This window comes from Crinia signifera, chromosome 2 (assembly GCF_055691185.1).
Source record: "Crinia signifera chromosome 2, ASM5569118v1, whole genome shotgun sequence".
NCBI lineage: Eukaryota > Metazoa > Chordata > Amphibia > Anura > Myobatrachidae > Crinia > Crinia signifera.
This window is the reverse complement of record NC_139218.1, coordinates 227,361,979-227,382,682: the sequence shown is the minus strand read 5'-3', so window position 1 is coordinate 227,382,682 and position 20,704 is coordinate 227,361,979. Positions and strand designations below refer to the sequence as shown.

Sequence of the window (20,704 nt, the reverse complement as noted above, 5' to 3'; positions counted from 1 at the left end):
GTCCCATCAATAGATAGTATTGGAGGATATGGTCGTTTTACTATCTAACAATGTTCTATGGCACATTAGCGGTTATAAAATAAATGTTAACACACAGCGGCCTAGATGTACTAAGCCCTTGAGAGAGATAAAGTGGAGAGAAATAAAATAACAACCAATCAGCTCCTGTTGTTTTTCAAACACAGACTTTAACATGACAGTTAGGAGCTGATTGGGTGGTGCTTTTTCTCCCTCCATTTTATCTCTCTTGAAAGCTTAGTACATCTGCCCCACATTGAGATCATTTTTTTAACCGATTGAAAATCTATGGACATATATTGTCAGAGAGAACTAGAATCATACAGTACATATATATATGGATGCCATCTATTATCAACACTTAACATGCATTTAGAAGGCGCATTAACAATTTGCAGACAGTGGAGCTGATGCAGAAATGGACTTACTCCAGTTTGCATAGCGTAAAATCTACAAAATGAATCTACAAAATGAATCTGCACAGCCCTAGAAAAAGGATGCCCACATATGCAGATGTGCATGAATCTGACAATTGCATCCACATACTGTATGACTGGAGAGAGACTGGGAGATTGACAAGATGGACAAACATACTAAATAGATGCAAATATGTGCAAAGACAAGTACATAACAACTCTGAGTAGCCATATCAATTGGAAATGCTTGAGGACTGGTATGACACACTTATGTGGATGATGACAATTATCTGGTTGGAGATTGTTGATTCACCATTGAAGCTGATAGATGCTTTTTGATTGCAGTTCTCAAGCATGCATGATGGATTATGCGTAAAAGTCTGGTGTATACATAAGAAATTAAAAAAGATATATATTTAAATGTGTATATCACTATAAAAACGGGTGTAGTATGACTGCCCGACAATCGGGATCCCGACAGTCAGTATACCAACATCGGAATCCCGACTGTCAGTGCTCTAACAGGGGGCAAGAGCTTGCCACAGGTGCTATTCTCCCTCTATGGGGGTCATGGACCCCCACAAGGGAGAATAGCCCCTGTAATTTGGGATCCCCCTGTCGGAGCACCGGCATTCTGGAATCCAATGTCGGTATACTGACTGTTTGGATCTCGATTGTCAGGAAGTCATCCAGCACCCATAAAAACAAATCTCCGAAAACAAGGGTGTAAGTGTATGACAGTGGCTAAGCGGACACATATATTCTACTGGTGTAGACTTGCAGGCATCTTGAGCTGCTAGATTTCAAAATGGCTGTAAATTAGATTTTCTTTAGGAGAAATCACATTGAAAATATTCATCCAAATGCGCATCAGTCCCTGTGTGTCTGTGTCCATTGAAGCATTAGAAATCCTTCTAATGCTAAATTTGCTAACATGAATGTTTGGTTCTATAAAATTACATTCACATTTACATTCAAATGCCTATTTTAGTTTCTTACATTCAAGAAAAATATTCATTATGTTCTTCATAGTTCTAATTAAAAATACAAATGCATACACATAGGAGCAACCATAATTGAAAGTGATCCCAAACCATGAAGAGACGACAGATAACAGAGTGCCACTGATCTAGAGGAGCAAATAATTAACATGCTAGTTAAATCTGTAACTACATAAACATTCAATTAAGAGAAATGTTTAATTAGTTTCATGCTTCAGAATGTAACATGTACCTGTTATTTCCCTATGGTTCAAGCATTTTGGAGACATTCTCTATAGCGGGGATGGGGAACCTTCGGCCCTCCAACTGTATTTGAACTACACGTCCCAGCATGCCCTGCAACAGTTTTAGCATGGCCAAATAGTAAAAATGTAGCAGGGCATGCTGGGATGTGTAGTTCAACAACAGCTGGAGGGCCGAAGGTTCCCCATCCCTGCTCTATCTTTAGCAGATTAGTGGAAGCACTAGACTGGTGTAGATGGAAAATACTGTTTAATGATCCGCTGTTTGCGATGGATCTGTAAATGGGTCGCTATTTGCTATGCGTTCGCAATTTTTATTTTATTTTTTCTGGGCAGAAACTTTTTTGATAGCAGGCAACTGCTTTTTCTGTAACTTATGATCCATGCTGAAATAAGGCCATTCTATGGCAGAAGCCTACGAATATGGGCAAATACTATATAAATACATATGGGCCTATTTATGAATAAATGAATGAATGGATATTTGTGCGATATCCCACAAATATTAAGTATCCCTATGATAAATGGGGGTGGTGGTCTCTGTTTTTGACCACAAAGCAGCCCCACAAGTTTCTCATTAATAAATTTGCCCAGTGAGAATACAATACACGTAATAGGAGGAATTGTCCAGTGTTGTTGCTCAAATGATAATAAGGACATTTCCAGGGCAAAATCATCCAGAAACTGATATTTAAACCTGGAAAATTCATGTTTTTAGTGCATGAAAAACATGGATGCCCTCCACAATAAATGCCATTGCCATAAATGGGCTCATTTGCAAATGACCACTGAAGCCCATAGCTGTTTTCTTCATCGATCAAGCAAATTTCTTCTCAAATGGACAAAACCATGTGCACTGCAGGGGGACAGATGTAACATGTGCAGAGAGAATTAGATTTGGGTGAGTTATTGCTTTATTTTTACACTGCAATATAGATCTCACTGTGAAGTAAAACCCCACCCAAATCTAATTCTCTCTGCACAAGTTACATCTGCCCTACCTGCAGTGCACATGGTTTTGTCCATTTGAGAAGGAATTTGCCTTTGCGAGTGAATCAGAATAAGGGCCTATATGTATGATTTGGTGGGGTTTTTATTTATTTATTTTGCTACTTTTACGTGTATGTGAGAAGGAAAATATACCTGCTGTAGGTGTTTTTTTTATTTAAACCAAACCAAAAAAGGAATACAAGTTTCACTATCAAAGCAAATGTGAACATATGTATCCTGTGCTTATGATTTGGTTTAACCCCAAAAATATAACCTGGGTTACTGCGAGGCAACCTGGATATATTGTTGGGGCAACTTGGATGTAAAATGATCTACCTGGCTCGTGTTATCCTAGAATCTGACCTTGGTAGCTACCAGGGTTGAAAACGGAACCAATCTGGGGGGCAGATTTATTAAGCTCGGTGAATTGATAAAGTGTCTGTTTTTTATCACCGGACAATCAGTTACTAACTGTGAAGTTACAGGCTTGGTTTGAAATGGTAGAAGCTGATTGGTCGGTGATAAAAACCAGACACATTATCACTTCACCGAGCTTAATAAATCTGCCCCTGAGTATCCAATGTACTGTATACTAAAAGTGTACAGCAATAACCCTGATCCAGCCTATGGTATGAATGCGTAATCCAGAGACTGAACATGGCTTGAAAACCCAAGTTCAATAACCCAGGTCTGGGTATCTGGGTGTTCAGATGCCTGATGTTAGCCTGACAGTCTAAGGGCGGTATTCAATGTGAATACCAGCGACGTGCAGCGAATCCTGTTTAGGATTCGCTGCACATTCGCCACTGCCCGCCACGTTCCGGAGCCTCGACGGCTCCGGTATTCAACGAGTCAGGGGCTCACTGCCCCTGACTGGCGAATTTGTGCTCCTGCGGCGATGCCGCAGGGAGCCTTAGGACGGTGGCAGGCAGGGAGATGGAAGTCTCTCTGCCTGCCCCAGAGCGTATGTGGGGGGGAGGTGGGCTCCCCGGGTGCCAGGCAGCACAGGCTGCCCCCCGGGGGTGCCAGCAGGGGACCACGTATATTCACTACACCCGATAACGATCGGGTGCAGTGAATATATGAATATCTAATGAGCGGCTCGGCTCCGGCACCCCCTGCTGGCTGCTGTGTAAAAAAAATATATATATATATTTTTTAAAATTAAATATATATTCATGTGCTAACAGCACATGAATAAAAATAGCATGCCCCTCCTCAGAATAAAATTCCTGATTTTTTTACACCAAATGTAAAAAACAAAACACTTTATTTTAAAAGTTCACATTCCACTTCACCATAAAAAGATAGCGATTGCTACTCGGTGAATCATGGTGAAAAAACCCTTGAAATGTATTCGCCATCTGGTCATTGAATAGGGTGATTCACCGTTTTTGTCAAAAATTCGCCAAACAGCACAAATTCGCCATAAAAACATGGCGAATCAGGCTCATTGAATACCGCCCTATGAATATTTCTGCCTATTAGTCACATGCCCGCTACAGACATTACGGGTTAGATTTAATAGGATGAGAGATTCAGAAAGTGAGAGATTTTGTGAGAAATCTCTAGTTTTTTTAAAGCAGCAATCATTTACACTGCAAAATCAAACTGGTTTTGCAGTGTAAATGATTGCCACTTAAAAAAAACTGCAGATTTCTCACAAAATCTCTCACTTTCTGAATCTCTCATTCTATTAAATCTCACCCTACATTTCTGGAAAATAGTAAGAAAAGCATTTCAATAGAGATATTTATAATGATTCCATTTATTGCAACTTTTTTATTATTAATACATTGAAATATCAATTATATACTGTATCATCCTAAAATATCACTTTTAGATTCTATCATCTCTTTTATTATCTCAGCTTAAAATATGAAAATATTTGGTTGCAATTTATTTTTTCAGGAATTAGGCTTTTGATTTTAGTGACTGATATTTGCAGCCAAAACCTCAAATGAAACAATAATAAACTTTGAACTTTGAATAAAGTTTGAACTGTTACAGGAGAGATTTGTTTTTTCTTAAACAGATCTCTGTTGTACACTAATACAATCGCTGGGCCGATGACCTGACTTCGTTTAATCTGCCTGATAATTGTATTGGCGTGTATTCCGGGGATGTTGCAGGAGTGTTAATCATTGGCTTAAATTGCTCCTGCAATGGCCAGATCGGTAGGTCATATCTTATGTGCATCTTATGTTATTTAATATTCTAGATGTTGACCTCCCGATACCAGAAGAACCATGGACAGCCTCACTCCCACCTCACTGCCGCTGCTCAGTCACAGACTGTCTGATGCCCCGTGGAAATCAATGTCATCAACCGCAATAGCGGCTACCTATCCTGGCCAAAGCGGTGGGAGTCATACACATGCAGGGCACCGATAATCATCTGGTGAGTGATAGAACTGGAACCGCTTCACCTAGCTCACATGTATACATACATATAACCCCTGTGCTATTTCTAGCTCCGTAACACAGTAAGGGGGTCACACTAATCAGATAAACACTCCAGATATCGGAACGGTTCATCTGATCAGCCAAGTATTTGGCAAGGTAGTAACTATGGTGCTCATTGGCAGCATCCAACCTCTACAGTATGTTCACTGTCTACCCCATATGCGACACCCCTCTCTGCTGACACAACAAGGTTTATATACCATGCCTTACTTTGTCTGGTACTGTTAAGGTGCCCATACACATTACAATTATTGAATACAATATTGTATACAATATCACATCTCATCACATCTCGGTTTTGCGATGACATGAGATCTAGTATAAAAAGTATGTGCTGCACATACTGTTTTCTTATGTTGCTCATTTCTTTATGTACTTTGTTAGGCTCTGCGGAACCCCTGTGCCTTATAAATAAAGAATAACCATAATAATAATTTCATTAATACTCGGTGGACTTGTTAACTGTCAGAGACTCTTGTACACAGTAGAAGTTGAAGCAATGCTTGATGGAAAATATTTTACGTGTCAATTTGTGCATTAAATTGATTCATTTGCATATATTAGAAACCTTCATGTTGCTAAATGCGTAATTCAAATGAATGCTACCATAGCACTATGTACATGTAATAACTTCTACAACATGGATGTAGTAACAGTGGAAAGTGTGTTTGATGATCGATTTTCGAAAACACAGGACATGGAAAAACCAATACCAAGAGAGACCAGGGGTGACGGATCATGGTGACAATGAATCAGAAACATATGTTCCCAGAAGCTGCAACAATGACGTTGGTCCCTGAATACATGAAGATGTAAAAGAGCTGCAGGCTGTAATAGCCCTTCAGTGTAACATAGCAATGGTGAATGCTGCATTTCAGGATGAACGCCATACATATACTTTCATTTCAAATGTTAAATCTTTTTTGCTGCTTTTTTGCTTCTTAGTAAACACATGAAAAGGAAAACAAAGCACGGTATCTCATTCCAAGATCCACTGGCATCAGCACCATGAATATAAGAATATAACCCAGTTACTAGACAGATATCCTTGCATTGAGTGTATTGCTGTCACTACTTCCAGTAGCCAGCCGAGTGTCATGACACAGTAAGAGGGCGGTGTTGCTCCAGTTGTGTTTCCAAGGCAATCCTCTCCTGATGGACTTCCTGACAATGACAAGACAGAAGAATCTCACACTGTACAGATGGAGGTCTGCAATTATTGTAGATGTACAGTATATGTTGTGACCCATCTATTTGTACATCACGTTTGCCTCACTGAAGCAGTAAGTGTTCGGAGGTCCTGAGACACTATTTAAGGACCATATACTGTACAAACAATATATTTCTGTTCAGGAGAAAGACACTTACATAATGCTTTTTGTATGAATAATTAGCATATGCATACCCTCCAACTGTACCGTTTTAGCCGGTACAGTACCGTTTTTTAACGGTCTGTACCGGCTAAAATAAACTGTACCGAATGTACCGGTTTTCGTTAACATCAGCTTTAGCTGCCTGAGGGATTCTGGGAGATGTAGTTTATTACACTGCCGACTGCTCCCCAGAGAGCATGGAGAAGCAGCCGGCCAGGACTACATCTCCCAGGGTGCACAGCGGAGGGCTGTGACAGGCTTGCCTCCCCCTGCTGCTCAGGGAGAGACTGTGGTTGGAGGATGTCGGCTGTCCAGAGACCACAAGTCCCGGCCGCAATAGCACAAGCCGCCACCTCCGGGGCTGCGTGGCGTCACCACAGCATGGACGTGCCGCAGCATGGAGAACCCGACAGCGGGGACAGTCGGCGATTTTATGGCCAGACCCCGCAAAGCTGACGAGGTAGGGACAGCCAGCGCAGGATTTATATTAAAATGGGCCTCATAAAGAAATTGTCACATGTAATCCAAAGTAAAATGGTGAAGGCCACGCCCCCTTTTAACCATGGCCACACCCCTGTACCGATTTTTTAGATGGAAATGTTGGAGGGTATGCATATGGGCTTGTGCCAAAATACATCTGACAGAAGTACATGGTCCTCCACAGCAGTGTATTACATTGAATTATACATGGTCATATAATTAGCCTGTCAGACCGACATACATTTTATCTGACAGCCTGATGCTCATCGCATAACCAGCCAATCAGCTCCTACCTGCCTTGCCACAGACTGTGTTTGAAAAATGCCAGGCAGGAGCTGATTGGTTGGTTGTTTATCACTCTCCATTTTATCACTTTTTGAAGCTTAGTGCATCTGGCCCAATATCTGGGTTCCTGTGTATGTTCCTCCCCAGTGAAGGAACAGGGGAAATATCCACTGTGCAGCAGCAGCAGTGCATACACTGCCCAATGCAGCTAACTTGTTAACATATTGCAATGGGCTACACTAGACAATCTGGCATATCCGACTGATATTTTCATGCACATGCACAGTACAATTATCTAGTTGATCTGTTGATATTGGGCAGATGGGACAGATAATTGGACATGAAATGCCAGATACTTGTATAGGGTATCTTTAATATCTCCAACCCCCTCTCATTCATTCAGTAAGTGGGCCTCTATAACACTCCACATGCTGACAAGATAATCACAGAAAGGACTGTGAGGTCTTAACAAACATGCAGCAGGTTGTTGCAGGGCGGTGTCAGGACAATACAAAGATATATTGTAATACCTATGGGTAAAGCATTAACCCAAAGGGTCTTGTAAATGGCAGTTTAGAAGCGCCTACATTCCTACATAGGAAGGATATAAAGCCATTAAATTGTCCAAATCAAAATTGAAATGCACTCTCTTATCTACACCCTTCAACATCAGTGGAAAATGTAGTATAGCATGTAGCATTTCCTGACAGCAGTTTGGGGTGTCGTGTCACCCTTCCAGGGGGAGACACCAAAATTCTGACTCCTCCGCAGTGACACAAGTATGGTGCTGCAGTGTGACATTAAGACTTGGCTCCCATCAGTGAGAATGAGGTGGCAGTACTAGTAGAATCTCCAGGGAAAGCCTCCCCCCCCACCAAAAAAAAAAAAAGGATTCACCCACTGAGTCACGTGCTCTTTGGTAAGGCCTCTAGGGCTTCTCTGAGTCCACGATCCCTTCATGAAAAGACACACCAATTTTTCGGTGCATGAAGAGGGTCTGAATTGAGCTAGGATTTGTGAAATAGCTTACTGCATTGAGCCCCAGGTTCCCTAGAGAAATTCCCCTTGAGAAGAGGACAATATTAGAGTAATGCACAGTAGGACAAGTCACACATCCAGAGGTACTCGTATGGCAATGGGCAGCTCTTATTGCAAGAGTGAAAAAATGGAAAATCTTTATGCAAAAGGGCGCTAATAAACACCGCTATGCATGTAGTAGGTGGCAGGCATATAAATGAACCTTTAACATTAGATGGCCGCAGTCATACCAGCTCATAGTGTTCTCACAGCTTTTCTATGTATAATTGAAAATAGTTTTAATGTAAGTGCCTTAGCTACAGTAATTACTGTGATACTAATGACACTTGGAAACAGGTACAGTATTCTGTTGTCCTCTCACTATGGCTAATGCTGGTTACTATCTTTCATGAACTGATTCATATTTTGTGTCTTCATTTTCTATTAGCAGTTGCGTGTGTGTAAGCCATACAGACAGCACAGCACAGTTCTCCGCTTATGTGAGATTCTGAGCACACTGTTCACCTTTAGTTGTTGCTGAAGCTCGCTGTTCAGCCTGGCCAGCACTGCATTAGCCTCCTTGTTTTTACGGATGGCTGTCTGGATATCTTTCTTCTGCTTGGAAGGCTGCCTGAAAAGAGGATAAAGTACATAAAGATAGATTCCCTTGTGCCAAAAGACCACACACCCACCAAAACATATGTCATTAATTAGCCCACAATGCATAGCCACATCCCCTAATCCGATGCCAAACATGATGCCAATGCAGTCACGCAGTGAATAAAAGCAGTTCCCCCACCCAGGCTTTCATTGTGTTTATATAAGATTCTATAAAGATAGCAAATGCTGGGCTCTGTAAAATTAGATCATTATTTTATTAAACATTGTGTTATAGGGAGTACGTTATATTTGGTGGCATATAGTTAACATGAGATCATTTCCTATAGAGTCTGCACCACAGCAATACGTCTCTCCTCTTTTACAGTTCTAATAATCTGTAATTATCCTCACCTTCGGCCAGTGTCCAGCTACAGTTCCTAAGGCCAGAAAGCGCCATGTGTCTCATTAAAGTTTTACTCCATGAATTGCTGAGTGTGAGGGATTTATTTGCAAGGCTTTTTAATGGTTTTAATCACTGGGATATGTGGCTGTAAGTACACTGGTTAGCACAGGCTGCCTATGATGCAACATCTATTCATTGTAAATATGCTTTGCACACATTCCGTGGAGCATCGCACGCTGCAGCTATTGGCTGCTATAGTCTGAGGGATATAAACACTGCCTTTCCTAGAATAGGGATAATGGTCAGTAATCAGGCTTTTTGTTCACTGGATTAAATTGTTACCAGCAGATGATGATGATGAGTTCTTGCAGTTCTGTCTAACGGAAAGTGCTGGTCAGCACATGGCTGCAGATTGCAGAGTGGCAGGTCTGGCAGAGGATGGGAAAGGGTTACCAGAGCTGCTCGTTGCTGCAGTGTTTGGCGAAAGGGAAAATCCTTCTACTTTTCACACTATAACATAGGAATTGGCAACAAAGACTAGAGGGACAAACAGTGCAAAACATTTACATGTAGTATCTTTAAAATGGATTATTAGATAGATGGTCACATTTTACTTTGGTTCCTCCCTCGTCCCTCAACCCTGCTGACTGGCCTGAGCAAGAAATCTAAGCATACGTGTAGGCAGCCATATTGGTCAGATCACATTACTATTATTATTATTGCTTATTTATATGGCGCCACAAGGGTTGTGCAGCACCCGGGAATACATAGATGAGCGAAAAACAAGAAAATAAAGAATGACAGTACAAGGCAAATTAGGACAAGTACATGGTAAATACAGACAGTTGCAGCCGGGGACGGGACACTGATGCAGGTACCAGGGTGGCAGAGATATATTCCAAGAAATTTGAGGAGAGAGGACCTACAATCTACAGGGGGGGGGGGGGGGGGGGTAATGGGTTATAGGGTCGACAGTCATTAGGTTGACCACTATAGGTCAACAGTCACTAGGATGACACAGTCACTAGGTCGACACATGAAATAGGTTGACAAGTATTAGGTCGACATTGTCAACATGGAAAAGGTTTGCGCGAAAAAGGTCGACATGTGGGGTTTTTTTTGGGGTGTCTTATGTCGACACAGACACCATGTAAGTGTACCACGTCCCATTGCATGGATCACATTAATATATTCTCACTAAAAAAAAAACAGCTAGTGACTGTCGACCTAATGCTTATAGACCGAATGGCTGCATCCCCTACAGGGTATGTAGTAGCTCACATAGCAGCCTGTCAATGTAATTGGCTTATCATCAAACATACAGTCAAAGTATGATCATCTGTTCATTGCATAAAACAGGCCCAAAAATTATACTCTCAAAATCATTGTCAAGCCACAAACACATCACTCATTATGGTATTTAAATGTTCTACTGCGTGAAGATGAAAGTATACATCCAGTATCTAATGCCCAAGTTATGCACATTACAGAATTATGCTCGTTGGCAGAGATACTGGGAATGATAGTACTGCAACACCAGCAGGTGTGGACTGGGCCGGGTGGCAATAGTCTCCCAAGCCAGATCACTGTGTTTTCTTTAGGCCTCCTGCTTTTCTGCTTGTCTGTAGTATAGCTGTACATGGTCTGTGAGACTGAACATTACCCAAAAAATAGTTCTGCTGGGCTTTCATACCTTTCATGAGGCGGAGCCTGTAGGACAAGTATTGTAAGAGTTAATGATGCGCTGCGCAGACTGTGAACATGGTCAGCTCCAGTCTCCCAGAACATGTGCAGCTACACCACTAGAGGAAAGTGTGTGTCACTGTTTGTCCTCTGTTGGACCTGAGCTCTTTGGGGTCAGGCTTAGATAAGCTGCAATGGGAGCCTTAGAGCCCAATTGAGGCATGGGCGTGCATCCTAAAGTAGCCTGCTACAAGACTTCAGCCTGATGGAGGACAGCTGCAGGTACTTCTTGCACTCGAGGACACTCCACAGCCATCCTGTTTGTCCCTACTATTTATTCTACAGCTGACACATGTCTCCCTGCTGTCTCCCAGCCCCTGAAGTGTTATCAGTCCTTTCTACTACAACCTCCCAGCAGCAATGTGTCCCTACTACTACTATACCCCACCTGTCTTCAATGTCCTTGCTGCTATTCCCAGTAGTTATCTGTGTCCCTGTTACTACTCCACAGCTTTTATTAGTGTCCCTGTGGCTTGGCTATTACTCCTACCTCCAAGCTGGCATGTGTCCCTATTACTGCTAGCACCACCCACATCTGTTATGTGCCCCTACTGCTACCTCAACCCACTAGTCATGTGTCCTTACTCTCAGTCGTCATGTCCCTACTAATAAACTACCCTCAGTAGTCTTTCTGCGTCACCACTATACTACTACCCCCACTTATCATGTATCCCTACTACCAGGGTCAGTGAGTGCTAAATGGACCTGGGTAATTGGGGGAAGGGGGTACACCCAGAAGGCTTGATCACAAACCTTCCGGAAAAAAAAATCTATGTGTGGCACCGCAACCTTCCTCAGCAGCTGATCTGGGCCCTTTCAACAATCCCTAGCATGGGCAATCAGTAAGCCCTGGATTTTTAGGATCTAAAAAGATGAAAATTAGTTTTCTTCAATCCATGGGGGTCCAGGAGATGCTGGCCATCCTCGGAGACTGCATATATGCAGTGCCATCTCCTACACTGTGACTTGTTACCCTCTCCCAGTCAAGATGCAATGAGTTTGCTAAATTCTTTGCAGATTGAGGGTGAGATTTAATAGGATAAGATATTCAGAAATTGAGAGATTTGGGAAGAAATCTCCAGTTTTTTTAAAGCGGCAATCATTTACACTGCAAAATCAAACTGGTTTTGACGCTTTAAAAAAACTGGAGATTTTTTACCAAATCTCTCACTTTTTGAATCTCTCATCCTATTAAATCTCACTCAAAGTATCTATTATCCGGGCTGCAATCCCCACAGTGACACCAAAGGAGTACCAACATAGCAAGCCTGCCAGTGTAAGACACCTGCCTTTATGGGACATCTTTGACCAAGTGGATGTACAATACATTGCTGGTATTTCCCGACTGTTGCGTCCCTCCTCCTGTGAGCTGGACCCTGCCCCATCCAAGCTTCTTTTAGGGTGTATGGAAATAATCGGCCCTGCATTCGCAAAAATATTTCAATGCTCTTTGCAGACAGGCATTTTTCCCGAACCACTAAAAGAAGCAGTAGTCAGACCACTTCTTAAAAAAATCTAATTTAGACCCTGACTGCATGACCAACGACAGGCCAGTATCAAATCTTCCTTTTCTAGGAAAGGTTATTGAGAAAGTGGTTGCAACTCAACTAGAGACCCACCTGTCAACCCATAACATTTATGATCCATTCCAGTCAGGATTCAGGAGAAGACATAGCACAGAAACAGCTCTGGTATGTGTGTTCAATGATCTTCTAAATGCAAGGGATAGAGGAGATTGTTCAATCCTAATCCTTCTGGACCTCTCTGCAGCATTTGACACCATTGACCATGGGATTCTATTTGAGCGCCTGAAGAATTTTTGTGGCCGGAGTTGCACAGTCCTTAGCTGGTTCAAATCATTTCTTGCTGGCAGGTCACAGAGAGTTTCATCGGGAGTATACTCTTCACCACCAGTGCCGTTGTCTTGTGGTATCCCACAGGGCTCTATACTATCTCCCATGCTTTTTGCAGTATACATGCTTCCACTTGGTGACATAATCAGACGCCATGGAGATGATACCCAACTGTACTTGTCCTTTGCTCCAGGCACAGATAACACAATAACAACCTTAAATGGCTGCCTAGCTGAGCTTCAGAAGTGGATGAGTGCCAGTTGGCTGAGACTGAACCCAGATAAAACAGAAGTCCTGATGATAAATCACAGGACAAGACGGCAGCATAGCCAACTGACAGATCTTAAGCTGGGGGGCACAGCACTAAAAAACTCTGATCATGTGCGGAATCTTGGTGTTGTCCTGGATAATGGCCTGACAGTTAAACATCAGGTGTCATCCACAATCAAATCCTCATTCTTTCATCTGAGAAACATAGCCAGAATCAAGCACTTAATTCCCTCAGAAGACCTGCCTAAAGTCATACATGCATTTATATCATCACGCCTAGACTACTGCAATGCTCTCTACCTGGGTCTTCCAACAAAAGAATTGCACCGCTTGCAGCTGGTACAAAATGCAGCCACCAGACTATTAACTAACCAGCCCCGCTCCAGCCACATAACTACTATTCTCTACGCCCTTCACTGGCTACCTGTAAAATGGCAAATCGTTTTCAAGATTGGCTTACTCACTTTCAAGGCCCTACATGACCAGAGCCCAAGGTACCTGCAGCAGCTTCTGATTCCTTACTGTCCTGCTCGTTTACTATGATCCACTGAAGGAGTACTAACAGTACCCAGAATTTCCCTGAATTCATCTGGGGGTCGAGATTTTAACTCTATGGAACTCTCTTCCTTGCACAGTGCGAGAAGCCCCCACTGTAGAATCCTTTAAAAATAGACTAAAGACGTACTGACATCCACTTTTAAGCTTGTTTTGAATTTCGAGCTGTAAAGACAATGGTACAGCACTTTGAGTCCTATTGGGAGAAAAGCGCTATATAAATATCATTATTATATTATTATTATAATTTTTATTATTATTATGAATGCACCGGCTCCTGCCACTGAGTAGGAACCAGTACTTTGCAGTCACCCATCAGTGGGTGATGTGAACTCATACTGGGAGCCAGTGACATAACTATAGCCCTGCAGTCCCCGTGGTGGCGGGGAGGCGCTGAGAAAGTGTGGGCATCGGGGGGTCTGCGGGGCTATTGTTACCTGTTGCCGTCTGCCGTACCTGGCCTGACGAATCTGTCTGCAGTCGCGGTCACGGCTCTCCAGGCTCCTGCTGCTCTAGCATCCTTAAAAATGGTCTGCTGTATGGGGGCAGCCATTTTCTGAGTGTCACTTTTCATTCTAGCAGCAGGAGCCGGGAGAGACGGGACCGTGACCGCAGACAGATACGGCAGGCCAGGTACCGGCATAATGCGAGGGGCATGCGGGGGTGGGGGTGCCAAAAAAATTTGCGGCGGGGGGGGGGGGGGGGGGGCAAATATTGAATAGTTACGCCACTGCTGGGAGTTCTATTCCACACAAGACTTCAGCCACGGCTTTCCTATAGAAGCGAATGAATGGTGTGTATGTATGTCTCAGTGCATATGCTGCGCTGCAAGGCTGTAAAAAGGAAACCGCTGTATATATGACTTACATATGAAAACTACTCATTGCACACATTTCCACCATACATTTATATAGTTTCAACTTAAGTAACAGAATTAGATCTTTTTATGCTCTAACAGTCAAAATAGGTAATTTTAAGTACTAATACCCAGATCAGGTCATTTTAGACCCTAGAAATTAAATATTTTATTCTCTGGTGCATAAAACATAAATGATTTTATAAAGGTAAAAAGTGTAAAGGTGAAGGGATAAGAATAGGTTAGAACCTAAAGGTGCCCACACACTTGAGCGATTTTTTTTGCCGATTGACCGATTTCTGATAAATTGACTGATATCAGTCGGATGTGCGCTCCCACTGATCTTTTGCTAAATCTTCTGATCTTACATGCTGCAGGAAAGATCAGAAGATTTAACAAAAGATCCATAGAAACACACATGGGATCTTAAGAGAAGTATTTGGTAAAGATGTGCTCTTGCCTGAATTCTTTTGTCCAGGATGGACAAAAGATTTCAAGGCTAATTTATGCGCACATCTTAAGATCGCAGATCTTTCTAGTGTGTGGGCACCTTAAGTATCCTGGGCTAAGTAACCAGCACCTGCCTCTTCCTGGATGGTGGTATCTTGTATCAGTTCTTGTTTGGATATACCTATTGTTTCTATTTTTAAAGTTCCAGACCCCTACTTTGATTAATCTGAATGTGTAAATGAAACCAAGACAATCCATAAACAAAATTTTGTATATTTTCTGGAGCATCTGCCAATCCACAAGATTTGGCTGACTGGTTTTATGGGGGGATGTTAAATGCAATGGTAATACATGTTGATGTGGTTAGCAGGCAAGTGAGAGCATTGCAGGTTTTGATATAATTCATGGAGTGTATGGACAATAATCTTCCATATTTACTAATCAAGACGATTCAAACAGTACTTGGTGCTGTATGAAGATTACAAGACTTACTATGGCTCCGATGGCTGAATGCTGCTTAGTTATTATGGCCTACAAGCCCACACAGCAGAACAGACATCACATATAGCCATCCAAGAGTTATTATACACACTGCAGTGCCAATGTGGTGCATTATTTAAAATGTGTAAACAACAGAAGTAATAGTATACAGCAAATTTTCACTGTGGTGCCAGTGACAGACGGAGTTCCTTCTGGCATTACTATCTGATAGCCTACATAGATCTCAATATTTATTGAAGTTTTCAGATTAGTCTAACACATATTTTAAGCAGCAGCTATTCACTACAATAGTAAGCGAGATCCAGGAAATTATATATTCTACAAATTAGTTTCAGATGAGTAGGCTCTTAACAATTATTACACTTCGAATACATTAAAAGGGTTAGCAAACCGTTTTCAAACATTCGTGTGTGCTTGTAGTGTTTACCTTGTCTGACACATCTTAAGAAGTGCGGAACATTTTAAAAGAGAAGCACATATATAAATGCACAATTCTAAATATATTGTAACACTCTGAGATTCCTGTCCATAGTTTTCTGTGCAGCTGGGAAGCATTACAATTGTACTTTGAAGTCGGGACTCAAAACCACTTCTCAAATTATTGTAACATTTGGCACTTCCATCTTATTAAGTTCAACTTTAGGTTTTACTAAGAATATACCTTCTTTGATTCTCAATTATGTGTTTACTTAACTCCTGAAAAATAGAGTCTGTCAGACTTTATTTTAATACTTTCGAGAAAATATTTTCGTCGGACACAAGTTCAAGGTTAATACCATAAGTAATACAACAAGAACAAACACTGTACAACACACGAGGTTCAATTGTGTTATTTAAATTGTAAAGAGGGTGGGAAAGGGAGGGGGATGACATCATAGGAAGGTTCTATATGTGTGTAGGGTGGTTTTCATTTAAAAAAAAACTACCATCCCAAACTACACAGAATGGAGGACCCACATGTTTCCAATGGGAAGCAATTATCTAGTTGTGGCTAATATGTGCTACTATTACACAAGACAGTGGAAAGACAGCTATTGAGTTGGATAAGAAAAGAGGAACATTCATATTTCCCTTTCATAGTAATATATTTGGTTACAAGGGTAGACTTATAATACACTGTGCCTTATTTTCACATAGATGGGACTTCATACAATTATTAAATCCATGTCACGTCACATCTCATGAGGAAGTTTGATGATGTACCTGCATCACCTCTCCTGGCGCTTGGATCAAATAGCGTTTTCCTTTATGTAGACAATCTGGTATTGATATTTAACACCCCTGCTGCTAGTGATTATAGAGTCTGGTCACAGACTCTCAATGGGTTAAACAGAAACAAAGGAGTGATTAATCACTGCGTCTGGTGTGAAAACGATAGGTTTATTTAAAAGATAATACAATACCACCTGTTGTCCAAAACAAAAAGAATTGTCAGGAAATAATACAATATTTAATTCGAACAATCACACAATATAAGAACTAAAAGGGCATAAAATATTGCAAAACTGACATAGAAGACTGTGATATAAGTCTGATTTCAACAGATATACAGGATAACTTGACACAATGTAGCAACAATAGATCAGGGCCCTGAGTGATTATAAAATAGTATAATTTTTCCACAGAGAGACAAATATAAATAAATACAATTAAATAAAGCATTCAAATATAATTCAGTCCGCAATGTACGGGTATTGGGAAAGGTCAGTTAAAGCTGGCGTCCCAGCATCAGAAAACTGACACCCAATTATTAAAATATCTAGTTTAGATATTGGAAAATGTGTGTACCGATATATAACTTATCTGGCCGTGAAGGTAAGCAGTCTTGAAAAAGTTCCGCTGTTAAAGGGATGAAATGCGATGATAATTCCAACAGCTGGGACGCTAGCTTTAACTGACCTATCCCTATTGCGTGATTATTTGAATTATATATTGTATTATTTCCTTAAAATAGCCACAGCAGCAAAGAAAACCATTCTTTCAAGATGGATTCATGCTGAGAATATTTCACTCACTCTATTTATGCCCAGGTTAATATATATGTTCCAAATGGATTGGGTTGAATGTATGATAGACGTAGAGACCAGGGCCTCAAAATTTTTTAATATATGGCTACCTTACATAGCCACACTCCCGACTGCTGAAAAAGACACTATAAGAAAAATTGTTCACTGGTCAACTTGGTATAACACGTCTATCTTAGAGGCAGGCAGTCCCCCCTTCTAGTGGCTTGCCATAGATATTAAATTAGCTATCGCACCATACTCTACAACACGACAAGTACTCAGATAAATGACATTTCTATACCTTATAAACGCATGTAAATGTATAATGTACCTGTATTCCTATGATAATACTGTTGAATGTATACGAAACACACGCAATGCAATGTTTATTGTATTTCTTTTCTTGCAAGTTTAATAAAGATATTTAAAAAAAAAAAAATACTCTTTGTTTTGGACAACAGATGACAAAGGTGCTATTGTATTATTATTTTTAAATAAACCTATTTTTTCCACACCAGACGCAGTGACTAATCACTCCTTTGTCATATATTATGAAGTAATAAAGTGAAGCAGCTACACTAATCATTACACTCTTCAGATACACATTCTCTACCCTTAAAGATCATCTAAATATTATGTATCCTCTAAAGATCCTATCTATATCTTATTTTTCAACTGACTATGGCAAAAAAAAAACCCCAATAAGAATCATTATAACCACACATTATACCAATAAGAATAAAAGTGATACCCAATCCCTATACTTACTGCGCATGTGGGGCTGACCCATTCAATGTATCAAAGATGGCATTAGTCCACATATGCAAGATACAGGTATCCAGGCAGGGGTGTTTTAAGAGAGGAGGAGGCCTGTGTGCAGCCTCCTCCATTGGTACCCCCTCCTTTCTACCGGCAGCAGCGCAGCACTATAGAGTCTGAGCACTACAGGGCTCAGATTCTAATGCACATATGCTGAGCTCTTGAAAAATGGCTCAGTGGACATTATTCTGGTTATTAACGAAGTGCTGCTACTGTCGTTGTGTGACTTTGGAGGGGTAACTATTAAAACAAAGGGTGCAGAGTGCATGTGTAGGCCCCACTGACTGCAGTTTCAATATATTTTATTTTATTTCCATAAGTTTTAAATACAGAAGTTTTTGATAAATGGTCCCTATGAGTTTACGTATGTCTATGACAGCTGCTTCCATTCCCAGTACATACAGTAGTGTACTGTATTTAGGTAGCTATCGTGTATAATTTACAGTGAAGAATGGCAGAAACTCACAATTTATGTGACTTTGAATGAAGCTTGGTAGAAGGTGCCATATATATAGCTCAGACTTGCACCATCTCTATAATTAACACAAAATTTGGATTTTCACATGTAATAAGATCTAGGATCTACCAAGACTATATAACATTAGGGAAAACATCCAGTATCTTTCACCAGCTTTTAAAGCCTTCTGTGAAACCTGCACCATAGGCTGAGTAATGACAAAGAAGTCCTGAACAGCAGAGGGATGCAGCTAAAGCCCCATACACACGTGGTGACGGGGGTGCCTGTGCTGAGCGACAGGCTAAAGCATGATCGCTCAGCACACATCGCGGTACACCACGATGTGTGTTGAGCGATCTGTGCAGAGCAGGGCTTTGCCTATTGCGAGCACTGTCTTTCCCTGCAGGCACGCGGGACTGAGCATCAAAGTCACCCGGGGCTATACACACGGGGCGATCAGTGCTCCATTTCTAGGCAATCTAGTCAGATCACTTAGAAATGGGTGTGGTATAGGGTTCCGACAGTCGGGATCCTGACAGTCATTATCCCGACGTCGGGATCACGACTGGCCGGACCCAGGCAGCATGGTGAGCGCAACAAAGCCACTTGCAGGCTTGCTGCGCTCGCCACGCTGCGAGCACGGTGGCTCGCTATGCTCGCCACCTATTCTATTCTCCCTCTATGGGGGTCGTGGACCCCCACAAGGGAGAATAGCTAGTGGCCGTTGGGACCCAATGTGTCAGGGTTTTGACTGTCGGGATCCTGACATCGGGTAAATGACTGTCGGGATCCCGACTGTCGGGATCCCAACTGTCGGGACCCTGTCCGGCACCCCTTAGAAATAGGGTGAAAATTGCCCCGTGTCTATGACCCTTAAGAGTTATGCCCCTTAGGAGTGCTGGAGGACAATCTTTGCTAAATACAGACAACAATATAAGAAAAGAAGTACAGAGTCAGGTCTGGTGACAAGGCATCCAATATACAGATGGGTCAGGTCCCATCCTTGCTGGCAGGTCGCCATGGCGTCTGCGCTGGCGACCCGCCAGCAGCCACGCCAGCGAATGCACTGAGACGCGCGTGCGTCTCACGCGCACGCGCGTCTCAGTCTCCGTCGCCAGCGCGACGGAAACCCTGTCCGTCTCCGCCTCAGGGAGACGGACAGGGTTAGGGGGGGGATGCGGGCAGGCGGCGGGGACCCGGGGAAACGGATGGAAGCGCCGTCGGAAGGGGACGCGCGCGCCTCTCGTGAGCGCGCGTCCCCTTCTCACCATCACCATGGCGCTGGCGGGGGATGGCGGCTGGCGACGCCAGCGCCATCCCCTGCCAAGATGGGACAAGACCCATCTGTACAAGCCAGAGGCAAGTCAGAGGTATCCAATATGTAAGGGCAAAGAAAGGTCAAAATCCAGTTCCAAGATCTAGCACCATAGGTATTCAATATACAGGGGTTAGGGCAGAGGCAGGTCAACGTCTGATTCAAAGGTATGGCAGCAGGGGTATCCAATGTAAATAGAAATAGACAGACCCACAGGGACAGGAGGACAGCGTCTGTTCATACCATTCCAACGGATCGGTTTAGTAAATTGGATGAAAATGTCAAATGTATATGTTTCACCTCAGAGCCAGAGATCGCAAAGGCTGTACTAAGAATTTTTCAGATCTTGCAGCCCTTGCTGGGATCGCATGTGATATACTGTATGCAAAAAGTTCACATCCGAGATATTAAATGCCATCCGGCTGCTAGGAAGTCTACCGGGTGGTTCAGGGAGGATTCTATGCGACTTCTCCCCTCAGAGAATTTGCATAGTGAATGGGCACCTTACCAATAAAGAATAGGTGAGATATCCGTAAACAGTAACTGACAGATTAAAAGTTAGCTCCAGCTCTAATGCACAGATATACAA

General features: G+C 42.2%; 1 protein-coding gene across 2 annotated transcripts in view; it reads right to left on the bottom strand.

The window, feature by feature from the left end:
* Nucleotides 1-4,417: 4,417 nt before the first annotated feature.
* REPS2 (RALBP1 associated Eps domain containing 2) overlaps nt 4,418-20,704 on the bottom strand; it is a 146,259-nt gene continuing 129,972 nt past the window's right edge. For both annotated transcript variants that reach the window (XM_083173946.1, XM_083173945.1), the window contains 2 exons: nt 8,813-8,918; nt 4,418-6,296 (listed from right to left, as the gene is read on the bottom strand). In XM_083173946.1, the coding sequence (XP_083030072.1) occupies nt 6,228-6,296; nt 8,813-8,918 (175 nt within the window). In that variant the 3' untranslated portion in view covers nt 4,418-6,227. The remainder of the gene's footprint in view (nt 6,297-8,812; nt 8,919-20,704) is intronic.